This window comes from Anabrus simplex, chromosome 2 (assembly GCF_040414725.1).
Source record: "Anabrus simplex isolate iqAnaSimp1 chromosome 2, ASM4041472v1, whole genome shotgun sequence".
NCBI lineage: Eukaryota > Metazoa > Arthropoda > Insecta > Orthoptera > Tettigoniidae > Anabrus > Anabrus simplex.
This window is the reverse complement of record NC_090266.1, coordinates 651543236-651570443: the sequence shown is the minus strand read 5'-3', so window position 1 is coordinate 651570443 and position 27208 is coordinate 651543236. Positions and strand designations below refer to the sequence as shown.

The 27208-nt window shown below is 39.4% G+C and overlaps 1 protein-coding gene across 1 annotated transcript in view; it reads right to left on the bottom strand.

Annotated features, from left to right (window-relative positions):
* The window catches only part of Zir (Zizimin-related), a 541699-nt gene that overhangs the window by 453404 nt on the left and 61087 nt on the right, over nt 1-27208 (bottom strand). The window contains exons 5-6 of the mRNA XM_067141133.2: nt 20992-21174; nt 20757-20878 (exon numbers count right to left, since the gene is read on the bottom strand). Of these exons, the coding sequence (XP_066997234.1) occupies nt 20757-20878; nt 20992-21174 (305 nt within the window). The remainder of the gene's footprint in view (nt 1-20756; nt 20879-20991; nt 21175-27208) is intronic.

The window sequence follows — 27208 nt, the reverse complement described above, 5'->3', positions numbered from 1 at the left end:
GATACTCAATATTACGCCATGACCGCACTGACAAAATAGGTGGTGGGCTTCTACTTTATTACAGAAATGACCTGAAATGTAAGATAATTTCCACTTCTGAACCAAGACTTACAGTGCGACCAGAAATTATGTTTGAAGAATTAGACTGCCATAAAAAGATATTAATAGGGATTGTATACATTGCATATACATTGTATATTTCTAATATTTTTGGACATTGAGAAAGCATACGATAGTGTACCAAGGGAAAGAATTTGGCAATGCATGAAAGAACTTCAAGTGCGAGACAGCCTCATAGACAAAGTGAAAATGTTGTATAGTGGGAACAGAAGCTGTGTTCAAGTAGGATGTGGTTTGTCGGACTGGTTTGAAACAAAGAGAGGAGTGCAGCAGGGCAGCTCATTGTCACCACTTCTATTTATTATTGTAATGGAGGTAGTAATGAAATCAATTAAAAGGAAAGAACATGGAGATATCAAAGCCTTCACATTTGCAGATGACGTTGCGATCTGGAGTGACTCAGAAGAGGAATTGGGAGAGAGAATACAAAGCTGGAATGAGGAGTTTAAGAAATATGGTTTAAACATCAGCAAGACCAAGACGGTGGTGATGAAAGTGTATGGGGAAGGAGCAGAACCAATAGTCATGTTAAATGAAGCTCAACTGGACAGCGTGCCAGTTTTCAAATACTTGGGTAGCGTTATATCAAATGACAACCTAGCAAAACATGATGTGAACAATCGAATCAATAAGGCAACACAATTTTACCACCCGGTAAGACACCTGCTGTGGAATGAGCAAATACCCATGAAAACAAAAATGACATTGTACAAGTTCTATTATACACCAATTCTTACGTACAGTCTCGAAACCACAACACTGACCAATAGAGATAATTCCAAACTTCAGGCAGCTGAAATGAAATTCCTACGCACTATGATCCAGAAAACCAGGAGAGACAAGATTAGGAATGAGAAAATTAGAGAAGAAGTAGGAATAGATAATTCTCTCCTCAATAAGATTCAGATATCAAGACTGAAGTGGTTTGGTCACATGAAGAGGATGCCAATAAAACTGCAAGGAAAGAATTTGACAGAAAGGTAGAAGGAAGACGACCCGTGGGAAGGCCACGAAGAAAATGGATAGATTTAGTTAAGAGCGATGTACTGCTGACAGGTCATGATTGGGACAAGTTGGTGGAGGAAGAATGGTACAAGGACAGGATGAGATGGAGGAGGCTCATATAGCACACCCGGGAAACTGGAGATGGTTTAGGATGATGATGATGATGATGATGATGATGATGTATACAAGCCACCTAAAATAAGACAGACTGATGATTTTGAAGAGGCATTAGCAAATCTTATCTCGGCATATGGTGACATTATAATCATGGGTGATTTTAACACTGACCTTTTAAAGCAGACTAGTGAAGCGAATAACCTACTGAATTTATTTCTCACCACAAACATGACTATTTTACCCCTCAATGCTACTAATCACGTTCATTAATCTGACTGCACAAGTCATACCTTAATTGATCTTCTTGTGACAAATCAACCTCAGAATGTAATTAAGCACGGACAGATCCCTCCTCCTGGCATCTCTTCACATGACCTATTGTACATGTGTTACTCTACGCGAATACCTAAGCATAAACCACGCTACATTACAATACGAGACGACATATGGACCGGAATAAACTGCGCCACGATGCATATAACTTGCCTTGGGACAGTATACGTAATTTTCAGAACATAAACTCTAAAGTAAACAAATTCAGTCCACTGGTACTGGAAATATTTGATAAGCACACACCAAAGAAACAGGTAAGAATCACTCGCCATTCATCCGCGTGGCTAACGGCCGAGATAAGATCTGCTATGGCCAGTCGTGACAAACTGTACAGACAATACAAACTGACGCATGCCACAGATGATTTTGAGCGGTACAGGATTCTGAGAAACAGAACCAAGCAGCTAATTAGGAATTCTAAATATAAATACTTTCAGGAACTGATGAACACTAACAGCCCGAGACAAAAATGGAGCAAATTACATACGTTAGGTATAGGTAAAACCGTAGAACAACATGTACCAAGCATATCACTAGAGGCTTTAAATGATTATTTTGCACGGCGAAGAATAGCCTCTACCTCCTTCCCTAAAAGTTCACTACCCTTGTTTCAACAGCATTCTGTGCATGAGCAATTCTCTTTTTAAAATATCACCTCGAATGAAGTTAAAGGTGTGATATACTCTATTACATCTAATGCCACAGGTAATGATGACATTCCTATGTCGCGGATTACAGATATCTTGGGAGCTGTTCTGCCAATACTAACACATATATTTAACTACTGCCTGACAAACGGAGTGTTCCCAGATGTTTGGAAAGATGCACTAATTAGACGCATCCTGAAGAGCTCCAAGTTAGATTCTCCTTCAGATTATCATCCAGTATCCATCCTACCACCCCTGTCCAAGGTACTTGAACGCCTAGTTCACACACAAGTTACTGAATACCTTACCAAGCATTCCCTCCTCAATCCTTTCCAATCCGGCTTCAAGAAGGGACATAGCACTGTGACAGCTTTACTACGAGTGACAGATGATATTAGACGTGCAATGGACCAACGGGACGTGACTATGCTGACAATATTAGATCTCAGTAGTGCCTTCGACACTATCAACCCTCAGTTACTACTGCACAAACTTCAAGAACTAAATTTTAATAGTGTGTCACTTTGGTTCTTTTCCTCTTACCTTGAAAATCGCCGGCAACGTGTGACAGTGGGAAATGTGACTTCAGGGTGGCAAAGTAAGACTCTCGGTGTCCCTCAGGGGTCGGTCCTGAGACCACTGTTATTTATCATCCAAATTAATGATATATCTAAATCTCTTAAATACTGCAAAGTGTAAGTGTACACCGATGATGTACAAATTTACTGTCATTCAAAACCGACTGATATTGATACTGCAATTACTAAAATAAATTCAGACTTAAAACATCTTAGTGACTATGCAAATAAAAACAGTTTACTAATAAACCCGAATAAAACTCAAGTTATTATTATCGGTACCAGTAAAAACCTATATTTCCTCAAGCAACGGGACATCTCTCCAATAATTTTAAACAATAAAATCATACCCTACTCTACTTCAGTGACTAACTTAGGAATTATTATGACTGAGACCCTAAATTGGACTCAGCAGGTGATAAGCACATGTAATAAAGTACACAAATTCTTATATCCTCTGAAGCGATTCTGTAATGCATTCTCGGTTTGACTTAAAGTACAACTAATTCACTCTCTTATACTACCTATACTTGACTACTGTGACACTGTGTTCACTGAAATTAAGACTTTCATTCAAGAGATTTTTGGATCCTGGTTGTAAATGTTTCCTTTCTGGCCAATTCACTGTATCCCAATGTTTATCCCGTGCCCTGCTATCCCATTCGCATAGGAAACAGGGAAATTTTGTATAGCCTTTTTGTTGTCCCAGCAACAATTCAATGATCTTCAAATCACCGCAAATTTGCCACCCATGCTCATGATATTTAATATTTTCAAGCATCAACTTTAAGGTGTCGTATGTTTCACACATTTTTGTGGAGTGTGCAAGTGGTACGGATGACAGAAGCAAAACAGCAAAACAACTTCTTTTGGAAGAGTCAATAAAAACATGCCAGTTACTAGGATCATACTCTGTCTCTCCCAATTGACGTAGAAGATTTGAAACATCCGTACAAAATACAAGTTCATCTTCTTGAGTATAATACTTTCGGACTGTTATCTTTGAAAGGAAACTGCTTTATCAGCCCATCATAAACATCGCATAAGGGCTAGGGCTTTTAACACGTCTGTTTATTCAAGTGGTCTAAGATGAAAGACAAACGCTCAACTGTCTTATCTTCAATCCTACATACCTCGTGGTCTCTTGCGTATCTGGGGGAGTTTGTTATGAATTTACCAGGAAACACTCAATTACAAAATGAAAATTTAGACAGCAATAAACCTATAATAAAATGCAAACAATAACAAATCAAATCACATAATTGTATTCTAAAAAAAGTTGCACGAGATCATCTCACAACATTACATCTTATGAATTTATGCAGATACTAAAACATTGAATTGCGTCAAAACTAGACGTGATAGGAAAAAAACAGCATCATTTTCGGAATCAGGGCAGCGATTTCCATAAGAATGACGTATTTTCTATTTTACCGCAAAATCATGTTGGGTAGTGTTATTATTATTATTATTATTATTATTATTATTATTATTATTATTATTATTATTATTAGTATTATTACTTGTGAGGTATGGCTATGAAGTGTTTACATCCACTTATTAGTATTAGTATCATTCTTATTTACGATCACATTGTTTGTGAGGTTATATCAAGGAACATGTGCTATAAATATACAAGTTTAGTTAATGTAAGAACCTGTAATTAACAGCATATAATTTATTATTACCTGTATATATGGTGTGTAACACACTACAGTATTGTGCAATACATTTTAATATCCAGAATAACACTAGATGAGACGAGAACTATGGAGAACCTTCCTTCCAACTGTAACTCTGTATTAAGCACTCTAGAATTTACTAGAAGATATGCTGTGACATATCCTTCTAGAAGCCTGGCCAGGCGACATATATAAGGAAGCGGTCTTGATGGTGGAGTGGAGATATTGTTCAGTTGGAGTTGTTTTCATGAGCACGTGTTGCGTTTAGGCCGACATGCTAATGCAAGCAGTCAGCAGTCAAATGTTTCAAGGTTGCTGTATCCATGTGGTTAGTGATAGGTAGTTGATAAAAATGGTGGTTTGTTGATGTGTGCATTTTTGTTTGTGACAGCAGCTGGTTAGGTTGTGTGAGTGTTTAATGTGTAACTTGTAAATAATTAACTGTAAATAAAAATCAGTGTACACAATTGACAGCATTTTGTGTGCGTCTTTGTGGCTAAATCATTGGCGACCGTGGACACGACGTAAGAATTTACGAGTGAATACGAGTGTAGTACGAAATAGAACAAAATGCAAGTGATACTAAGAAAAGATGTCCCTTCAACAACTCAAAGATGAACGCGCCAAGAGAAATCTTCTGACGAATGGCAAGAAGAAATCACTGAAGACGCAGTTATGGGAAGATCTTGTAGAAAATGGAGAAGATCCCGAAAAGTTTTTCAGCGAGGTCGATGAAGATTCGCAGTCAGAAGATCAGGTAAATATTCCCAAACTATGTTCTTATTTAATGACCGTGATGCAGGCACTCAATGACAAAATCTCAGACGTTGATTCACGAGTTAATTCCAACTTAACGGACCAAATTTCGAAATTAAATGACAAATTTTCAGACAAAATTTCAGACATCAATTCCGTCCTAACAGAACAGATTGCAGACCAAATTTCGAAAGTAAATGACAAAATTTCAGACGAAAATACAGTTTTAACCGGACAAATAGCATAAGTGTACACGCAAGTTTACAAAGTAGAGCTGGGCCTAGAATCGAAAATTTCAACCGTAGATGACAAAATTTCATCCCAAATTAATGACGTCACCAATCGAATAACGCAGCAGATATCGGACATTAGGTCAAAACTTGAACAGGTTGAAGAGATCGATAGTAGGGTAAGCCAGTTGGAACGGAATATCTCAGACCTCAAGTAGGAGGTGGAAATTAGGTTTCCGGCATAAAGCAAAAGGTTGAGGGGAGAATTTCTACCGTTGAGAGAAATTTTGAAAGCCATATCTCTGCTGTCGATGGAAATTTTGGGAGCCGTATTTCTGTTGTTGAAGGAAGGTTAGAAAACCGGTTTTTGACCATTAAGGGGGATGTGCAGAATATGAGGGAAAGCATCCTTCACACTGTAGAAGATAGATTAACTCAAACAGGATGTATCGCCACACCTTTAACCAACTCAAACCTAACCGGCAATACAAGACACCTAGACCCGAAAGTGATCCTAGAGAGCCTTCCGGAATACCACGGGCGACTGGAAGAGAACCCGACTAGCTTCGTCGAAGGATGGGTCAGTCTATTAGGAAGAACTAATCTACCAGAGGACATCTTTGTGCAACTCATCACACCGCGATTAAAGGGGCAAGCCGCTACTTGGTGGAATAAATTGAAGGGCCTAAATTTAAACTGGACGGACTTCAAGAGGGAATTCTTCATAAGGTTTAATACCGAAGGAGTGAAGAAGAAGGTACTGACTGAGCCACAACCCACTGGCATGAGAGCTAGTGCCTTCGTCCTACAGAAGTACCAGCTCTTCAAGCATCTGCACCCGGAAGGAAGCAAGAACGAGATCTTACAAGACATCACAGAGCTACTACACGATAAGATTTGACCCCTACTGATAGTATCACAACCAAGATCCTTTGATGATCTACGTACCATAATCACCCAGCTGGAAGAGGAACACAAGAGCAAAGCTAAGGACTTCAAGAGGGAAGTGCAGAGGGACCAGTGCAGTCAGCAATTGCTACCAGTGTGGAAGAATGGGACACCTGATGAACAAGTGCCCAACCTTGACGTCGGAGAAACTAGGTCCGTCCCATTTGGGATTAAGGGGGGATGGGACCAGGAACAGGAAGGTGCCTCATGATCTGACAGACGGGCAGCCCTCTTTGCTTGTGCTAGTCTGCATTTTATGTCCTCATTAATTCTGCCATCGTTAGTTATTTTACTACCCAAGTAACAATATTCATCTACTTCATTCCTTAATCTAATATTTCCTGCATCCCCTGACCTCATTCGACTGCACAAAATTTCTTTTGTTTTGGACTTATTCATTTTCATCTTGTACTCCTTACCTAAGACTCTGTCCATACCACTCAGCAATTTCTCCAGATCTTCTGCATTCTCAGATAAAAAATCATCAGCAAATCTCAGGGTTTTCATTTCCTCTCCTTGAATTGTGATTCCCTTCTCGAATTCCTTTATGATTTCCTTTACTGCCTGTTCAATATAAACATTCAAAAGGAGGGGGGACAAACTGCAACTCTGCCTCACTCCTTTCTTGATTACTGCTTCTTTTTAAAAGCCCTCGATTCTTATCACTGCAGACTGATTTTTATACAGATCGCAGATAATTCTTCACTCACGGTATCTGATCCCGATCACATTCAGAATATCAAAAAGCTTGGTCCAATCAGCATTATCAAATGCCTTTTCAAGATCTATGAACACTATATATGAGGGCTTGTCCTTCTTAATTCGATCCCCTAAGATCAGACGTAAAGTCAGGAGTACTTCACATGTTCCTACATTTCTTCTGAAGCCAAAATGAACTTCTCCCCACTCTGTTCCAACTTGCCTTACCATTCTTTATGTAAATAATATGTGCTAAAATTTTGCAGGCATGAGACACTAAACTAATGGTGCAGTAGTTTTCACACTTGTCAGCATGGCTTTCATGGGAATAGGTATGATAACATTCTGCCAAAAATCGGATGGCACTTCTCCTGTCTCATACATCTTATACACTAAATGGAATAACCTCACAACACTGGTTTCTCCTAGCTAGTAATTCAGATGGAATGTGATCATTTCCAGGTGCCTTGTTCCTATTTACGTCTCTTAAAGCTCTGTCAAATTCTGGCCTCAAAATTCGGCTTCCCATTTAATCAGCATCAACAGACACTTCTTGTTCCAGAACCATATCATCTACGTCTTCACCTTGATACAACTGTTGGATAGGTTCCTGCCATCTTTTTGCCTTGTCTTCTTTCCTTAGAAGTGGTTTGCAATCTAAGCTCTTAATATTCATACACCTAGCTTTCCTTTCTCCAAGTGTTTCCTTGATTTTTCTGTATGCAGCATCTACCTTTCCTAAGACCATACAAACTTCAATATCCTTGCAGTTCTCCTTCAGCCATTCTTCTTTAGTTGTCCTGCACTTTCTATCCACTTCATTCGTTAATCGCCTGTATTCCTTTCTGCCCTCTTAATTTTTTTGCATTCTTGTGCTTTCGTCGTTGATAAATCATGTCTAGTATCTCCTGAGTCATCCACTGATTCTTGGTTATCTTTCCTTTCTCCCTAACATTTCTTCACTAGCCCTAGATACCTCATTCTTCACAAATGTCCATTCTTCTTCTATTGAGTTTCTTCAGCCCTTTCCATTTAGTTTGTATGCAACGTCTTCCTTGCAACAGTCATTTACACTCTTCTCTTTCAACCTGTCTTGATCCCATCTAATTCCATTCCTTTCTTTCTTGAATTTCTTCAACTTCAGATGGCATTTCATGACCAAGAAGTTGTGGTCAGAGTCAACGTCTACTCCTGGGAAAGTTTTGCGATCCAACACCTGGTTTCTGAATCTGTGCCTAATCATAATGAAGTCTATTTGATACCTTCCAGTGTATCCAGGTCTAGTCCACGTATGCAGCCGTCGTTTGTGGTGTATGAACCAAGTATTAGCAAGGACTAAATTATGATTGGTGCAGAATTCAACCAACTGACTTCCTCTTTCATTCCTTTGTCAAAATCCGAATTCTTCTAATGTATTACCTTGTCTTCCTTGGCCTACCACTGCATTCCAGTCTCCCATCACATTTAGATTCTCGTCACCTTCTACATATTGTATTTAAATCTTCTATCTCTTCATACATTCACTCGATTTCCTCATCATCTGCTGAACTAGTAGGCATATAGACCTGCAGTGTTGTGGTGGGCATTGGTTTGGTGTCTACCTTGACTACAATAATCCTTTCACTATGCTGGTCGTTGTAGCTTACCCACTGCCCTATTTTTTATTGATTATTAAACCAACTCCAGGATTTCCCCTGTTTGATTTTATGCTGATAATTCTGTAGTCACCTGACCAAAAATTCTGTTCTTCCAGCCAACGTACTTCACTTACACCAACTACATCTAACTTTACTCTATCGATCTCCCTTTTCAGATTCTCTAACCTACCACAACGATCCAAACTTCTAACATTCCACGCTCCGACTCACAAAATGTCAGTATCCATCTTCCTGAGGACTGCCCCATCTCGTGTAGTCCTCACCCAGAGATCCAAATGGGGGACTATTTTACCTCTGGAATATTTTACCCGGGAGGAAGCCATCATCAGTACATTATTCGTACAGAGAGTGCTGCATGTCCTCGGGAGTTAGTTACGGCTGTAGTTTCTTGTTGCTTTCAGCCGTGTAGCAGTATCAACACAGCTAAGCCATGTTGAGTGTTGTTACAAATCCATATCAGTCGATCATCCAGACTGCCACCCTTGCAACTTCCGAAAGGCTGCTACCCCCCTTCGATGAACCATTCGTTAGTCTGGTACCTCGACAGATACCCATCCGATATGGTAGTACCTGTGGCTTGGCTATCTGCTTCACTGGGACACGCAAGCCTCCCCACCGCAGCAAGGTCGCATGGTTCGCAACGGAGGCTGTTCACATTACTTACTTGATACAGTGAACCGATACATGGCCCATTAGAGTCAGCATTCCTATTACAACTGTGTGCACTAGCAAGCAGCAACAATATTCAATGATCACTGCTCCTATCTTGTCTTCATTCTATTAACTGCTTTCCTACGCACATTCCAGCCTTCAGATTCAGGTTTCTACTTTCCATCAAGTTTTGATATCGCAAAGCATTTTCCCCAAAGGGAAAACTCCAGTGACAGTGGACGGACCGACGTGCTTTCCGATGAGTGACGCTTTTCACCAGGCTTATCAGAACTTCTAAGTGCACGTTTTTTTTTACAAGTAGCTTACGTCACACCAACATAGATAGGTCTTATCGCGACGATGGAATAGGAAAGGGCTAGAAATGGGAAGGAAGTGGCCGCGGCCTTAATTAAGGTACAGCCCCAGCATTTGTCTGGTGCGAAAATGGGAAACCACAGAAAGCCATCTATAGGGCTACCGACAGTGGAGATTGAACCCACTATCTCCAGAATGAAAATTCACAGATGTGCGCCCCTACCCCCATGGCCAACTCACTCGGCAAAGTACAAGTCAGGCACCCTGTACTTCCCAGTACTTTTCCAAGAAAACATTGCCACTAGTAACGTACTTTTTAGTGTACATTAAGAGCACTTCTCAGGGCTACTCCCCTCTACCAGGCATTTACTTCGGGAGTACTATGACGACGACAGCAACAGAGAACGAGCTGATGCTGGAGGCCTACAGGGATGGATGCGACACCCCTGATGACTTCATGTTCTCAGACGGGTACGAAGAGCTGGAAAACCAAGCACTCCACGTGAATTACAGGCAACAGTACAGCGCAGATATTGAAAGGGACCTAGTCCTGGACATAATACACCGCCTACTCTCGGAGGAAAGAATAATACGCCGCCCAGTCTCGGAGGAAAGAGAATGTCCCCGACAGTGACCATCGAGAGCCTCCTACTGGGAGGCCTTATCATAAGGCACCGCAACCAAGAAAGTCGTGGATGACATCGAGTGCAAATTATCCTATCTGTTTCAGCTTCTTTGCTTTTTTTTTTTATTTTTTTTTTTTTTTTAGCATCGCAGCGACACAGATAGGTCTTATGGCGACGATCGGACAGGAAGGCCTAGGAATGGGAAGGAAGCAGTCATGGCCTTAGTGAAGGTACAGCCCCAGCATTCAGCTTGTTTGCCTACCAGGGATTGATGGCATACAAGGGACGAATGCCGGCCCCATCAAGGGGACAATAACCAGAGCAGCCTTCACGCAGACACCAAGGAGGGACAAGGGGTTGAGGAAAAGTGCGGTTGATACCGATTTGATCCCCACAGCCCAGACACAGAAAAAGGACGCCAGCACAGAGGTGGAAGGGAACGCACCCTGGCGCTGGAAATGGGCAAGCCAGGTACAATGACCCCGCTTTGAGACGTGAATGAAGACCACGTGACCAGGAATGTCACCCACATTCACAGACCACCCATAGCATCTATCAGTCATTAATAAATCACTTTGGGAGTGGCAACCCCATCGTACTAATAGCCTATATATGATTCATCCTTGACCTGGGTCAATGACTGGAAAACAGGTTGTAGGTTTTCATTTTCATTACACAAAAGTACTCACAAGCCTTGAGGAAATAGTGCAAAAGTGAGAAAAACTGTGAAGTCTAGGACAAAATCAGCTCTGAAATACTCAATCTCATCTTAGGCAATATTCCTCCTATATCAAACATTTAAAATTACTTGTTAAGAATTTGCACATTTCATCACAGTATCAGATTTTCATCACATAAAATCACACTAACCCTCTCGAAAAATCTTGGGCGGATCACCCATGCACAAATGTCGGAATTACTACTCAAGCATTAATTTCTATTAGAATTTCTATCTACACTACGGTTTTAGACCAAAACAAAATACTTGTCTAGCTCTTCTTAGTCATGGACAAAATTAGAAGTGCTATAGATAAGAGGGAAGTAAATCTGATGACTCGATTTGATTTCACAAGCAGCCGATTATTTCAAAATAGGTCTCGGAGAGTAATTTTGGGCAATAGTTCATCTTCCCGAAGTGAAATCACGTGTGTAGTCCCTCATGGTTCTGAACTGGACCAGCTATTATTTTCACTTTTCATCAACAATATTTCTAAGACATTAAAAACCTCTAGGTACCATTTTCACACTGATGATCAACAGGTTTACAAACACTTGATGGATATAACAACTTGGATATCAAACTAGAGCTAAATTCTAAACTGTCATTACTTTATATATATTACAGGCAACAGTACCGCGCAGATATAGAAAGGGACCTAGTCCTGGACATAATACGCCGCCCAAAACACATCGAGAGCCTCCTACTGGGAGGCTTTATCATACGGCACCGCAACCAAGAAAGTCATGGATGACATCGAGTATGAATTCTTCTATCTGTTTCAGCTTGCTTTTTTTATCTGCTACTTGTTTTACATCGCACCGATGTAAAAATGGAGAGGAAGGTGGAGAAGTGCCCATACATGTCCCAAACCAGCCGAAGCTGGACAAGGGGAAAGGAGGAGGAGGAAAATGGACTCAAAATCAATGCTAAAAAAATCCTAATCAACATAATGGAACAACAACAAAATAATCGAACACACATTTAAAATGCAGAATTACCTCACATTATATTACATACCACAAAAATTATACTGACCAAGGTAAGATAAGGGTGTATTCTGCCCGAAGGCAGGCCTGAACCTCCGAAGAGGTGTGCCTGAGCCGGAGTTTACGTACGGTAGGGTGGTCAGTTCCTTTCCGCTCCTCCATTCCCTTACCCCCCACCAACAGCACATGGTAACCCATCCAAATTTTGACCACACCCAATGTTGCTTAACTTCGGAGATATACTGACCAAAGTATTTAGTAAAAAAAAAATCCATGTTATGCTTGACGAAGGGCTTTATTAGAAAAAGTATGTAAAATATACAAATTTGAGTGTGTACCATTACAAGCCAGGAAATTCCTAACACACTTTAATAATGTCACTATTAGACTATTGCGATGTTTTGCATAGTGATCTAAACTCGCAGTTGGCCAACATGCTGCAAAGAGTTCATAATTCTTGCATTTGTCTCATTTCCAATATGAAACTTACTGTACGTCAAAATCTGTCCACATCTCAGCAAACTGTAATTACTGAAACTGCAAGTGAAAAGGCAGTCTATAATGCACAACACTCTAGGTAAATCTACGACTCAGTACCTATTAACCAGGTTTACCAATCTCCTTGAGACTCCTCAACTAAACATTTCACACAGCAGGCATACCCTCATGATTTCTGCAAAAACCATCCAGTATTATTTCCAGTCCATCATAAAGCAGCATGCATCTGGAGCTAAATATGAGGTGAGTTATGGAGCCTGATGAAAGCTTGTCACTCAAAAACCAGCGCAAGAAATATTTACTTTCTAATTACAAAACTAAAGTTATGACTATGATTACAGTTCAAAGTAATATCATCATGTTCTATAACAGTTTTGATTTAACCTATTGCCATACTTTGACGGACACTTCCGTCCTGGTGCACGGAACATTTATAAGTTCACTGTTGCTGTTAGCTGGTCAGAGAGATTTATTCTGTTTGTTCTGCAGCCTACCCAATAGATGTAAGATGATATCTGAAGCTATTTTCTCTGTATAAATAGTAACTCTGAGCTGAAATAAAATAAAAAGCACCTCAGTTTGCCGTTAGTTGTAAACAATCATGGCGGCATCCAAGCGCGGCATGGATAAGGCTATTCGTAACTGGTTTGTAAATAGTGATGATGAAAATGGACATGATCCACTGGAGAATGAAAATTCTTCTTCCAGAACTGACACTGATGAAAGTTATTCCAATTTCAGTTCCGAGGTAATAGTGCCAATCGAAACTACGGGACAAAACCAGAATGCAACAAGAGCGGGTGAGAACTCTAGTAATGATACTTGAAATTGGGATCTTGTTGACAATAAACCTGTTTCTGTAACATGCAAACCAGTTTCTGGAATTCACTCTATATTGAGGAGGAGGTTGGGGAATAATCCAAAAGAAATGGATGTAGAGAATGAATTTCTAACCCCACAGTTCTGGGATCACGTTACAAGGGAAACTGATGCCCATGTCTCTACATTTCTTGCTAATTTATCTGCTTCCCTTGAAACCAGTAATACTTACGAACAAAAACATTGGTTTCCTGTTACTGTAGACGAGCTAAAAGCTCACTTTGCTCTGTGTATTCTTATTCTTACCATGTATGTGATTCATCAAATTTACGTTAAAGTGACTGAAAAATAAATGGTATGTAAGGGAATATTTTCTTTCACAAGTAATGGTAAGCATGGTTCATGTTTGTGGGTTACTGTAGTCACGTCCTAGTTCGTGAACCATGGGCAACGGCTGAGTGGCCTAGTAAGTGGTCCTGAGAGTCAGGATACCAGTTGCTATGGAATGGGAGTGGGCATCTCGGACATATTCTGAGTCGTGGCCCTCCTTGTACTCAGGCGGCTAGGACTATACAATTCACTGGTGGTCCATAACCCGTTAGAGGAGAGATCCTCAATTGGACTATGTGCAAGTAGGGCAGCATCCTGCTTCATGAATTTACCGAACTCAGAACACTTTAAGCAAGCCTCGGACCTATGGGAGTAATGGAGTCCCACTCCCATTTGACAGGCGAGGGACTCCTTGGAAACAACTTGGCGAACGAAATGGAATTCGATGGCGAGCTATCAATATTAATGGGGCTTATGGAAGAAAGAAGGTAGAACTGGCTGAGTCAGCAAAGAGGATGCATCTGGATGTGCTAGGAGTAAGTGATATTCGGGTAAGGGGAGATAATGAGGAAGAGATAGGAGATTATAAAGTGTACTTGACGGGTGTTAGAAAGGGAAGGGCAGAGTCTGGGGTAGGGCTCTTTATCAGGAATACCATTGCACGCAACATAGTTTCTGTTAGGCACGTAAATGAGCGAATGATGTGGGTAGATTTGTCAGTGGAAGGAATTAGGACAAGAATTGTGTCCGTGTATTCACCATGTGAGGGTGCAGATGAGGATGAAGTTGACAAGTTTTTTGAAGCATTGAGTGACATCGTGGTCAGGGTCAACAGCAAGGATAGAATAGTGCTAATGGGCGATTTCAATGCGAGAGTTGGGAATAGAACTGAAGGATACGAAAGGGTGATTGGTAAATGTGGGGAAGATATGGAAGCTAATGGGAATGGGAAGCGTTTGCTGGACGTCTGTGCTAGTATGGATTTAGCTGTTACGAGTACATTCTTCAAGCATAAGGCTATTCACCGCTACACATGGGAGGCTAGGGGTACCAGATCCATAATAGACTATATCTTAACAGACTTTGAATTCAGGAAATCTGTTAGGAATGTACGAGTTTTTCGCGGATTTTTCGATGATACAGACCACTATCTGATCTGTAGTGAACTAAGTATTTCTAGGCCTAGGGTAGAGAAAGTGAAATCTGTCTGCAAACGAATAAGGGTAGAAAGTCTCCAGGACGAGGAAATTAGGCAGAAGTACATGGATATGATTAGTGAGAAGTTTCGAACAGTAGACAGTAAGCAGGTTCGGGATATAGAAAGTGAATGGGTGGCATACAGGGATGCTGTAATAGAAACAGCAAGGAAATGCCTAGGAACAACTGTGTGTAAAGATGGGAAAAGGCGAACATCTTGGTGGAATGATGAAGTGAGAGCAGCCTGTAAACGTAAAAAGAAGGCTTATCAGAAATGGCTCCAAACAAGGGCCAAGCCAGACAGGGATTGGTAGATAGATGAAAGAAACAGAGCGAAACAAATAGTTGTTGAATCCAAAAAGAAGTCATGGGAAGATTTTGGAAATAACCTGGAAAGGCTAGGTCAAGCAGCAGGGAAACCTTTCTGGACAGTAATAAAGAATCTTAGGAAGGGAGGGAAAAAGGAAAGGAACAGTGTTTTGAGTAATTCAGGTGAACTCATAATAGATCCCAGGGAATCACTGGAGAGGTGGAGGGAATATTTTGAACATCTTCTCAATGTAAAAGGAAATCATCATGGTGGTGTTGCAAACAGCCAAGCTCATGGGGAGGAGGAAAAGGATGTTGGTGAAATTATGCTTGAGGAAGTGGAAAGAATGGTAAATAAACTCCATTGTCATAAGGCAGCAGGAATAGATGAAATTAGACCTGAAATGGTGAAGTACAGTGGGAAAGCAGGGATGAAATGGCTTCATAGAGTAGTAAAAGTAGCGTGAACTGTTGGTAAGGTACCTTCAGATTGGACAAAAGCAGTAATTGCACCTATCTATAAGCAAGGGAACAGGAAGGATTGCAACAACTATCGAGGTATCTCATTGATTAGTATACCAGGCAAAGTATTCACTGGCATCCTGGAAGGGAGGGTGCGATCAGTCGTTGAGAGGAAGTTGGATGAAAACCAGTGCGGTTTCAGACCACAGAGAGGCTGTCAGGATCAGATTTTCAGTATGCGCCAGGTAATTGAAAAATGCTACGAGAGGAATAGGCAGTTGTGTTTATGTTTCGTAGATCTAGAGAAAGCATATGACAGGGTACCGAGGGAAGAGATGTTCGCCATACTGGGGGACTATGGAATTAAAGGTAGATTATTAGAATCAATCAAAGGCATTTATATTGACAATTGGGCTTCAGTTAGAATTGATGGTAGAATGAGTTCTTGGTTCAGGGTACTTACAGGAGTTAGACAAGGCTGTAATCTTTCACCTTTGCTGTTCGTAGTTTACATGGATCATCTGCTGAAAGATATAAAATGGCAGGGAGGGATTCAGTAAGGTGGAAATGTAGTAAGCAGTTTGGCCTATGCTGACGACTTGGTTTTAATGGCAGACTGTGCCGAAAGCCTGCAGTCTAATATCTTGGAACTTGAAAATAGGTGCAATGAGTATGGTATGAAAATTAGCCTCTCGAAGACTAAATTGATGTCAGTAGGTAAGAAATTCAACAGAATTGAATGTCAAATTGGTGATACAAAGCTAGAACAGGTCGATAATTTCAAGTATTTAGGTTGTGTGTTCTCCCAGGATGGTAATATAGTAAGTGAGATTGAATCAAGGTGTAGTAAAGCTAATGCAGTGAGCTCGCAGTTGCGATCAGCAGTATTCTGTAAGAAGGAAGTCAGCTCCCAGACGAAACTATCTTTACATCGGTCTGTTTTCAGACTAACTTTGCTTTATGGGAGCGAAGGCTGGGTGGACTCAGGATATCTTATTCATAAGTTAGAAGTAACAGACATGAAAGTAGCAAGAATGATTGCTGGTACAAACAGGTGGGAACAATGGCAGGAATGTACTCGGAATGAGGAGATAAAGGCTAATTTAGGAATGAACTCGATGGATGAAGCTGTACGCATAAACCGGCTTCGGTGGTGGGGTGGCGAAAGGAGGAGGATAGGTTACCTAGGAGAATAATGGACTCTGTTATGAAGGGTAAGAGAAGTAGAGGGAGACCAAGACGACGATGGTTAGACTCGGTTTCTAACGATTTAAAGATAAGAGGTATAGAACTAAATGAGGCCACAACACTAGTTGCAAATCGAAGATTGTGGCGACGTTTAGTAAATTCTCAGAGGCTTGCAGACTGAACGCTGAAAGGCATAACAGTCTATAATGATAATGTATGTATGTATGTATGTATGTATGTATGTATGTATGTATGTATGTATTTATTGGTAGGCCAAAGGGTTAATAGGTCAAATTCTTATTACTCCCTAGTAGCTATAGGTATGAGGTTCTACCCAGAATTTCCAAAAATTTGGTCATAAAATCATGAATACTCAAGTTAACGTTCAATTCCCATCATCAATTTCAAAGTAAAGGTGGAATAGAGTGATTCCACAAGTTTTCCCACTTCTGGAAGCATTCACAGAAGTTTTCCGCCTTCAGTGTGTTAGGCATCTCCTACAATTCTGCTTGAATCTCTTCAATGAAGTCAAAATGCCTCCCTTTGTTGTTTGTTGTTTAAAGGGGCCTAACATCTAAGGTCATCGGCCCAAACCTCCCTTTCAACCGGTGTTTAATTTTACCGGGAAGAAGTAGAAACCACAGGGGGTCAGATTAGGTGAGCAGCGGGACAGGGTTGGAGAACAGCGGTCGCACATTTTGGTGTTTATAGGAAGGGGAGTTAGGGATTGGAACAACTTACCAAACGAGATGTTCAATAAATATTCATTTTCTTTGAAATCATTTTTTAAAAAGGCTAGGAAAACAACAGATAGGGAATCTGCCACCTGGGCGACTGTCCTAAATGCAAATCAGTATTGGCTGATTGTGAGGAAGTTCTTCACAATGAGCAAGGTGTGTGAGGGTGGAAGGTCATGATGCAGTGACCAGTCCCTGTTGTTCTACACGTCAAGCCATTTGCACCTCACACCTTCCTTCAGTAATGAACTCCTTGTGCATAATTCCTCGAATGTCAAAATAAATTATCAGCATTCAGCTAATGTTGCTGAAAATTTGGTGCAATCTTCTTCTAATTTTTTTTTGCTACAGAGAAGAAAGCTGCTGCATTGTTTCAGAGTCATGAAGGAAAATGTAATGCAGGTTCTTTGTTCTTTATCATGAACCATTTCAAAATTTGCAGAAGCACAGAAATGCGGTGTAAAGAAAAGCACCGAAACTCGGAAACGTGCACTTACGAGGATGCCAATTGGCAAACTAAAGGTTGAAACCCACACCCACATGTACCTAGCATCAAAACATAGTACTGCCACTTGTTCGTGAGGGATATTCAAATTATCCGAAATTCTGGGTAGCACATCGTAGTATAAGTTTCATGTTGTAGTGGTGGTTATTGTCATTTTAAGGAGCAAATTTCACATTGTCGTTAATTTTAATGCAAGCCTTAAACTTCTGAGCTTGTGTGTCAGATATGCTCTGACATCACTATCTCCCATTGTGCTCAAATGTCAGAAATCTTCTGACATAGGTATACTTATCGTAATCTATAATCTTCATTTCCGTATTGACAATTGCACAATTAAAAAAAGGAGAGGATTTCCACCAATCAATACTTATTTATTGTATATATTAAACTACAGGACCGGTTTCGACCTCATATTCAAGGTCATCTTCAGCTGAACCATACATACATATTTATATAATGAAGCTTTGATTAAGATTGTGGTGTTGAAGGAATGCCATATGACGATGATGTACATTTAGTTACATACAAATGGGGCACGTCTTAGCGTGAACTGGCGTATATATCATTCTATACAATATTGCAACTGTATGTCTAAAATGTTGAAGGTCTTAAAACTAGTGTATAAAACACGTCTTTTCCTAAACTAACTTATATATATGTACAAGATAAAAACAATATATAAAAACACTTCATGCATATGAACATTCGTTCTTGCTTGGTGGTCAATACATCGACTAACTTCCGTATTTAAGTCTTATTCACAGTTGTACACTTCAGCTGCTATTCTTGGAGTTTGTAAAATTGCATGGATAAAAGTTTTGTCTTCCTGTGCGTATGTGAGATAAAACACTTTCAATTTTAAAAAGGTGCCAAATGTATGGATGAAATTCAAGTAAAATATGTTCAGCTCTGCTGTGTGTGTTGCCCTTTTATTAGAACCAATTCATGTTGTCTTTTTGGCGTCCGTAAATTTGGATGACATTGGTTTCAAAGTAGTGGCTCCTTTCCCATTTGTAGCTGTGCGATGATGTTATGTTTATTGTTGTTGGTGTAGCTGAGTTGTGTTTGACATGCGAGCTTGTAATGTACATTACAATGTACAACAATAAACATAACATCATCGCACAGCTACAAATGGGAAAGGAGCCACTACTTTGAAACCAATGTCATCCAAATTTACGGACGCCAAAAAGACAACATGAATTGGTTCTAATAAAAGGGCAACACACACAGCAGAGCTGAACATATTTTACTTGAATTTCATCCATACATTTGGCACCTTTTTAAAATTGAAAGTGTTTTATCTCACATACGCACAGGAAGACAAAACTTTTATCCATGCAATTTTACAAACTCCAAGAATAGCAGCTGAAGTGTACAACTGTGAATAAGACTTAAATACGGAAGTTAGTCGATGTATTGACCACCAAGCAAGAACGAATGTTCATATGCATGAAGTGTTTTTATATATTGTTTTTATCTTGTACATATATATAAGTTAGTTTAGGAAAAGACGTGTTTTATACACTAGTTTTAAGACCTTCAACATTTTAGACATACAGTTGCAATATTGTACAGAATGATATATACGCCAGTTCACGCTAAGACGTGCCCCATTTGTATGTAACTAAATGTACATCATCGTCATATGGCATTCCTTCAACACCACAATCTTAATCAAAGCTTCATTATATAAATATGTATGTATGGTTCAGCTGAAGATGACCTTGAATATGAGGTCGAAACCGGTCCTGTAGTTTAATATATACAATAAATAAGTATTGATTGGTGGAAATCCTCTCCTATTTTTAATAGGTATACTTATTCAGAGACTAGTGTTTGCTGATGGCAACATTGAGGCTTTTCTCAATGACTGTGCAATATCACATCTATAAAGTAGTCCATGGTCTTTTGACTAGATTTTTTCAGTCAAGATTAGCAGTCACTGAACAGAAAGCCAAAATTTATTTAGGCACACATTTGGAACAATACAAGAGACTGTACTGAGCATCGAAAGATATACAGTAAAGAAAGACAAAGAGAAACCCTCTTTTTTCTCCAAAACCCCCAACTAAGCCATCATCAAGGTGTTTATTTGGAGATGTGCAATACAGAGAGTAAAAATGAATAAGAGAAGCATATCAACAAATTTTGCATTTCAAGCATTTATGTAAACATGAAACGTATTTCATTTCAGTTTGAAATTAGCATTAAAAATGTTCAGCCTAGAGAATAGATTTCAGATACCTACACTAACCAGAAAAATAAATGTGAGTAGAGTTATGTAACCAGTCAAACTTATTCGACTGCTACAGGTTAAGTATGCCAAGCAAAACTAGGTAGAAAGGTAGGCAGGTAGGTAGGTAGGTGGGTAGCTAAAGACGTACAGTTGCTCAAAAAACGAATGACGCATGGTATTGTATAAGTTCCTTGCAGGACATTTTTCTCTGAAGAAAACTGAACCTACAGATGTACAGTAATTTTTGCTGTGGGTATCCACAGGGTATGCATTTACATGAAAGGTGAATTATATTTTGATAACAATTAGAATTAGGTTGGTAAAATATTAAATGTGAGGAACATGTGCACATTCATAATTTGAAACAGATCTCTCTCTCTCTCTCCCACATAACTCTTACCTGAGCTGAATACATTTTACTAGAATTCGATGACCCATATGTTCGCTGGGTATTTCAGCAGGTATTCTTCTTTCTATAATTTCTTCCTCTTCCTGGACAGTGTACAAAGAAAACAAAGCATCCTAAAAGGAAAGAAAAAGAATACAACAATATCAAGAACAACTCTGATACATTTTCCTTAAACTTAACAACACAGTACAAAGAAATTAACATCAACCTGTTAAATTATCCATACCTGCCTCTCTTCCAAACGTCTAGCCTCATTTAGCTGGTCAATAGTTTCAGGTGGAATCCGTTCCAACAGAGATGGTATGAGCATATCACTGACCGAATTTCGCAGGTCAAAGCTAGCCCAACTACCTCGAGGAGTGTCCACAGAGTGGACAGACTGACGTGAGGAAGAGATTCCTGGATCAATCTGTGGTAACAACAGTGAGAGTAATTTAGTATTAAAGATCACGTACAAAGGATTGAAAGATACAACACAACACACATTAGATGGTATCTTTTAGTAGATTAGAATATTTCCTAATTTCACAATTTCTGAAACTTGACAAAGACCAATATAGGAGGAACAAAATGGTTTATGTGGAAACAAAACTTAAGCAGGGAAGTGTACTGTCCCCCATACTCTTCATCACAGTAATTGGTGAAATCCAAAGCATATAAAACAGAGGATGGGGGACGGGGAGACAGCAAAGGTCCTACTATTTGCGGATGACATAATGATATGGGGAGAAAATGAAATTGAAGTACAAGAATAAGTTAAATGTATGGAATCAAGCAATAGAAGCATTGGAATGAGAATAAGTAAAGGGAAGAGTAAAACAGCAGTGATGAAAAGAAAAAGGAAGGAAAGAGGGGGAAAGATACAAGTACATGGAAAACCTATAGAAGTTGCGAAATGTTTGAAATACTTGGTAGGTGGAATCACAGAAGGGGGAAAATAACTGAGGAGATTGGAAAGGGAGTAAAACAAGCAAATGGGTTTTAAGTGTGAGGGGTATACTGTAGAATCAAGAAGTTCCAAGGAAATACAAATAAGTTTGTATTCAACCTATTATATACCAATTGTAACATCTGCAACAGGTACATGGATAATAACAAAATGAGATGAGGGTAGACTTCAGGCAGCTGTGATGAAATTCCTTACAGATATGGTACGGATGACAAGAAAGTACAGAATCAGAAATGAAGAGATTAGAATGAAGATTGGAGTTTAAAAACTACAGGATAGCAACCAGCAGGCTGAAATGGTATGGACACATGATGCAAATGGGAGAAGAGTATTCACATAAAAACCCAACAGGAAAGAGACCACAAAGAAGGCCTCAAAAAAGGTGGATGGATACAGTGTAGAATAGTATACAGAAGAGAGAAGGAAAGATAGAAGAAATTTGGAAGCAGCAAAAGAGCTGTGGAGAGACAGGTAATCATGGACTCAGGAGAGAACTGGAAACAAGAACAAAAATTGCCAATGGGTGATGATGAATTTACAAATAAAGTATTCACAGAAAAACCAATATGAAGGAGACCACAAGAAAGGCCTAAAAAAAGAAGTGGATGGATGTGGTGGAGAAGAGAGGAGGAAAGATAGAAGATATATTGGAAGCGGCAAAAGAGCGGTGGAGAGACAGGCAATGATGGACTCAGGAGAGAACTAGAAATACAAACTGAAGAAGAAGAATCTGTGAAACACTAATAAATCACTTAATGATTTATGTTGTTCTTTACACTCATTTCTCTTCATTTCATATCTTTATGTAACTTCTTAAAATATCACTCTATATACTTTAGAATTTATCTTTTTCAAATTCAGTTTCAATATCCATTACTGTGCTTCATACAGACTTTAAATATTCAGCTTTTTCATTATCTAACTGATTTTTTATTTGTAGATAAAGCACTTCAGAAGACGGAAATCTGTACTTAAATTCACATTTATAAATTATTAGTTTTCTTTGCTTTTCATTGCTCAAAGTTATATCTTTTAAGCTTCTCCAATAACCTTTGGATTATATATAGGAAACTTGTACCGTCACATGCTCATGCGACTGCCAGCATTCTGCAAGCCCCCTTCGGTATTCCAGGAAGGAACGAGTGAGCCAAGCCGAGGACCTCCCAGCTGGCCTGAGGGCATATGATGACCTCTCCCTGTACTGTGCCTTTCGTCTCGTGTCTCCACGGACTTTCTGGAAGGCAAAGCTATAATGTTCCTACTCCGGACACACACCAAAAGTTCTAGTACTTTATAACCAGGGATATAAAGGAGGCTTGCCACGAACATGAGTAGTTGATGTTAGAGTGTTGTTAGAGTAGAGCTGTGAGTATTAGAGTCTCCCGTCATGGTGTTGTGTTGGAGCAGTAGTTATTGTTGACACTGAGTGTGTCGTCGTGTTGTTGGAGAGTAGTACTGCGAGACTGTCATCGTGAGGAATATTGGAGAACACCTGAATTGGTGCTATGTTACTGTCAAGTGATACATGTTCAATACCGTATTTACTCGGGCATTAGACCCTCTCGCGTATTAGACCTCCCCCCCGGCTTTTAGAGACAAAGAAAATGAAAAAATAAATCTTGCATAATTCGTCAGAGAAGAACAATGATTCTGTATCGAAGCGAGTACAAGTCTTATTGCAGCTCGGATGACACCGCACAAACTTGTCAATAGTTTTGTCCGTATGACCCACGCAATGAAAACACGCGTCGAAGTCATGCTGTACATCTGTTTTTTGTAGTTAAGAAATGTCCGCCTTCATAGCGTAGGCCTACTGCAGCTCTGATGACATTGTACAAATAGATGAATAGTTTCATGTCCGACCCGCATATTGCAGGCACGCATCAGTCATGCTATATGTCTGTTTTTGTAGTTAAGAATGTCCGGCCAGCGTAATGGTTAGCACAATTAGGTGCCGTTCTCGGGAGTCTGAGTTCAATTCCAGGTACCGTACTGCCAGAGATTTATGAATGGCAGGAAGGTTGATATGTGGTAAAAACTGTACATGTAACTGCCCTCCTCTGAGGGCGTGTCTAAAAAGAGCTGCACCACCTCAGGACGAGGAAACAAGTTTACTTTAGTTGAGAAATATTCATGGTTGTTGCTATTAATACAGCAGGGGAGACCATTAACAAAGAGATCATTTAATATCTCGTAACTTGGGCCAATATAGGTATTTTTTGGAGAGAAGTAGGTTTAAAACATTATAAAAACTACCCAATCATAATGATTGTTTTACTCGCCAACGTACCTAACAAATAATAATAATAATAATAATAATAATAATAATAATAATAATAATAATAATAATAATAATAATAATAATCACGCGCACAAACAAGAGTTTTTTAGAAAAAGCCTTGCAACTTTTGGGACTTTCCGGGATGTGCAGTGGACAAATGGTGCAAAGTGATCGGATGAATGCCATGCTCAACCCAGCGAGCTAATGAAAACCTACTTGATCTATCGAAAACAGAGCACCCGCAAGAAACTTATAGTGGTCCCTAAATGGCTGATTAGCGAATAATAATTAAACAAATAACAATAATAATTTTATGTTTCCGCTTACTTTTAACGATTTTTGGAGATGCCAAACAAAACATACCAGGGTATGTGTTAATAAAAAATTAAGACAACGAACGTACGCAATTAAACATGATGATTAAACGCATTACTGCCACACCTGTAGATATCCATAAATGCAACAAACTTTCCTGTTATTTATTTTTAATCTTTCCATCGTGGAACTTTTGGCACTATCCAGGTGATAGCATACCTAACCTAAACAATGCGGTCTCTCTTATCTCATTTACAGCTGTTCAGGTTAATCCTGTGTGATAAATGTAGAGAGCAAGCATGAAACATACTTAAAAATAAGGGTCTGGCTTTCAACAGCCACAGTTATCAAAAGAATGCTTCCAATCACGAAGTAGTACATTCGCAAATACAACTCGTAACATACACTAGTTATCAGCTGGTGATTTGGCATGCTTTCTACATGCTTTATTAGAAAGGAGTGGCTTCTGCTAGACATACACCAACTGGGAATAAAGAGACCATCTCCAGAAACCACGTGGGAATATATTCACACTGTTTGGATTCTATAGTCGGGAACAAAACTATTTCTAAAAAGTTAAAAAGACGGGACCTCGAATGATCTCGATTGCAGTGCATAGCTGACGAGATGGCAGTGAAGATGACATCACTGGGCATGATGACACGCCGGTAGCAAGGAAGTTGGTGGCGCAAGACAATAATTCAAATGAAAGCCGTGACGAGGTTTACTCAGGTGAATGGCTATTAAGTTATTTTGCATCAATATTGCATAATATAATAATATGATACCCTTATCCCTTTTCTCTACGGGATCGAGTATGAAGGGAGACAAATCTTTGTAGCGAGTTTTTACGACTGTATGCCCTTCCTGACGACAACCTCACCAGAGGAATTAACAAGATGGAACGAATGACGTCATATAAGAGTAATTAAAACTGAATATATATACTTTATATATAGGCCTAGGCCTAAAAATTATGTTATCCATTTATTGTCTTTTTACATTTAAAAATAGGGCCTTCCATCAAAAATAGCCAGTATAACTCAAATACATTCATAAGTTTGTGAAAGAATGATGCAGAATGTTTACATGTACAATTTATAGCTCTTTATAGCCTAAAAGTCATGTATTCACTGCACAAAATTTGAGGTTATCGCATATTGGACCCCCTTTACTATTTTGGGCTGTGAAAGTGGGGGAAGAAAGGAGTCTAATACGCAAGTAAATATGGTAGTTCAGTGTGTGGAGCAGTCATGAGAATTATTAGCCTTGCTGAGACCTGCTGTGAGGACTAAAGTCTTTGTAATTAGTCAACTGTTATAATTCATTTACAAGTATAATTGTGTGCATATGTGTGTACTAACTGGGTCATCCTAAATTAAATTAGATCAATAAAATAGACAGTGGTCTATTTGTAACAGCATGTACAGAAAAAGATAATAAAGAATCAGTCACACTAATAATCTGTGTAGTAATAGTAGTAGTAGTGTGAAGTGTTTAACACTGATCATAGAGAAGGTAAGCACCTAACCAAGTGTGCAATGCAGATCACCTGATTAAATGGAAACTAAGACTGAGAAGGCCATGGCAAATACATTCAGTACGATGCTGTCATTCATCAGCTACTGAAGTGGCGAGTAACAAAAAGCTACTTTCAGGAAATACAAGAGTAGAATTTCAACCCACTTTTCCCAACAGAGTTATCTGAGGCAGACAGTACTTAAATCCAGTCCCTCCAACCAGTTTTAAATTTGTGGCAGAACCAAGGAACGAACACAGGCCAAATAAGCAGTACACTATCCTGCTAACCCCTTGATTACAGTGATGGTCACATAAATCATTAAATCAATCAATCAATCAATCAATCAATCAATCAATCAATCAATCAATCAATCAAGTATCAACCTTCACTGATTCTAAACATAATAGGATGCATGGAGGGAACTAAAGAAATAGCTGAGAGGTCATTATCCATACCTGAAAATTGAGAGTTAGAGGCTTCATTACAACAGAAAAACATTTGCCTCTTCTTTAAAATACCATAGCATCACCAAAAACCTTGAGCCACACCCTCCCTCAAGAGGAAACTGCACGTGAATCACGGTCGAGAAGGGCGTATAAATCTGCCCTGAACTGGAAATGTTATTCACCTAATTAGTTCTAGCATAAACTAACACTACTAAGAGTCGAAACCCGAATAAGTGATAAATGAATGTTTATTGAAAAGCAACGTTAATTAAAGAATTAATTGAAAAAGAAAACATAAGATATAATAGGGTGATACATACGTATATGGGTTAACACCAATGACAATTAATCGTGATATCCATATCTCATCAATATGTACATGCACAGTTGCAGAATTACGCAAGGGATCTTAGCATTTTTACTCACGAAGATTTCGCATATAACAATTGCGAGAAGAATAACTAATGAGGGTCAATACATGATTACAAATCGGGAGTACCTTATTCATTCCACCCCCTACTTCTTATCCGTTCTCTCTTTTTTTTTTTTTTAAACAATACTATGATCTCCTTTCATTAGGATCCCCCACACACCAAGGAGCGCACACACCCAAAAAAGGGTAGACCAGAAAGAATAACCCCAGCGGGCAAAGAGAAAAAGATACACAGGATGGATCAATCAGATAAAGACGGGCCATCGTGCGGCCAAGGAAAAAAAATAAATCAACATGGCGACGCCCAGGTCGAAAAAGATCAGGGCGCGCACCAAATAAAGAGAAAAATAGAACCCGAGATAAAAGGGGCAAATAACGAAAAGTTAAACATAAATAACTAGGCCGACACTGCTACATCAAAACACTCGACTCATTCATTAATTCATCCAAGACAGCCATACGAACAAATCGCCTCGAGGGCGGATAACAGTGACAAC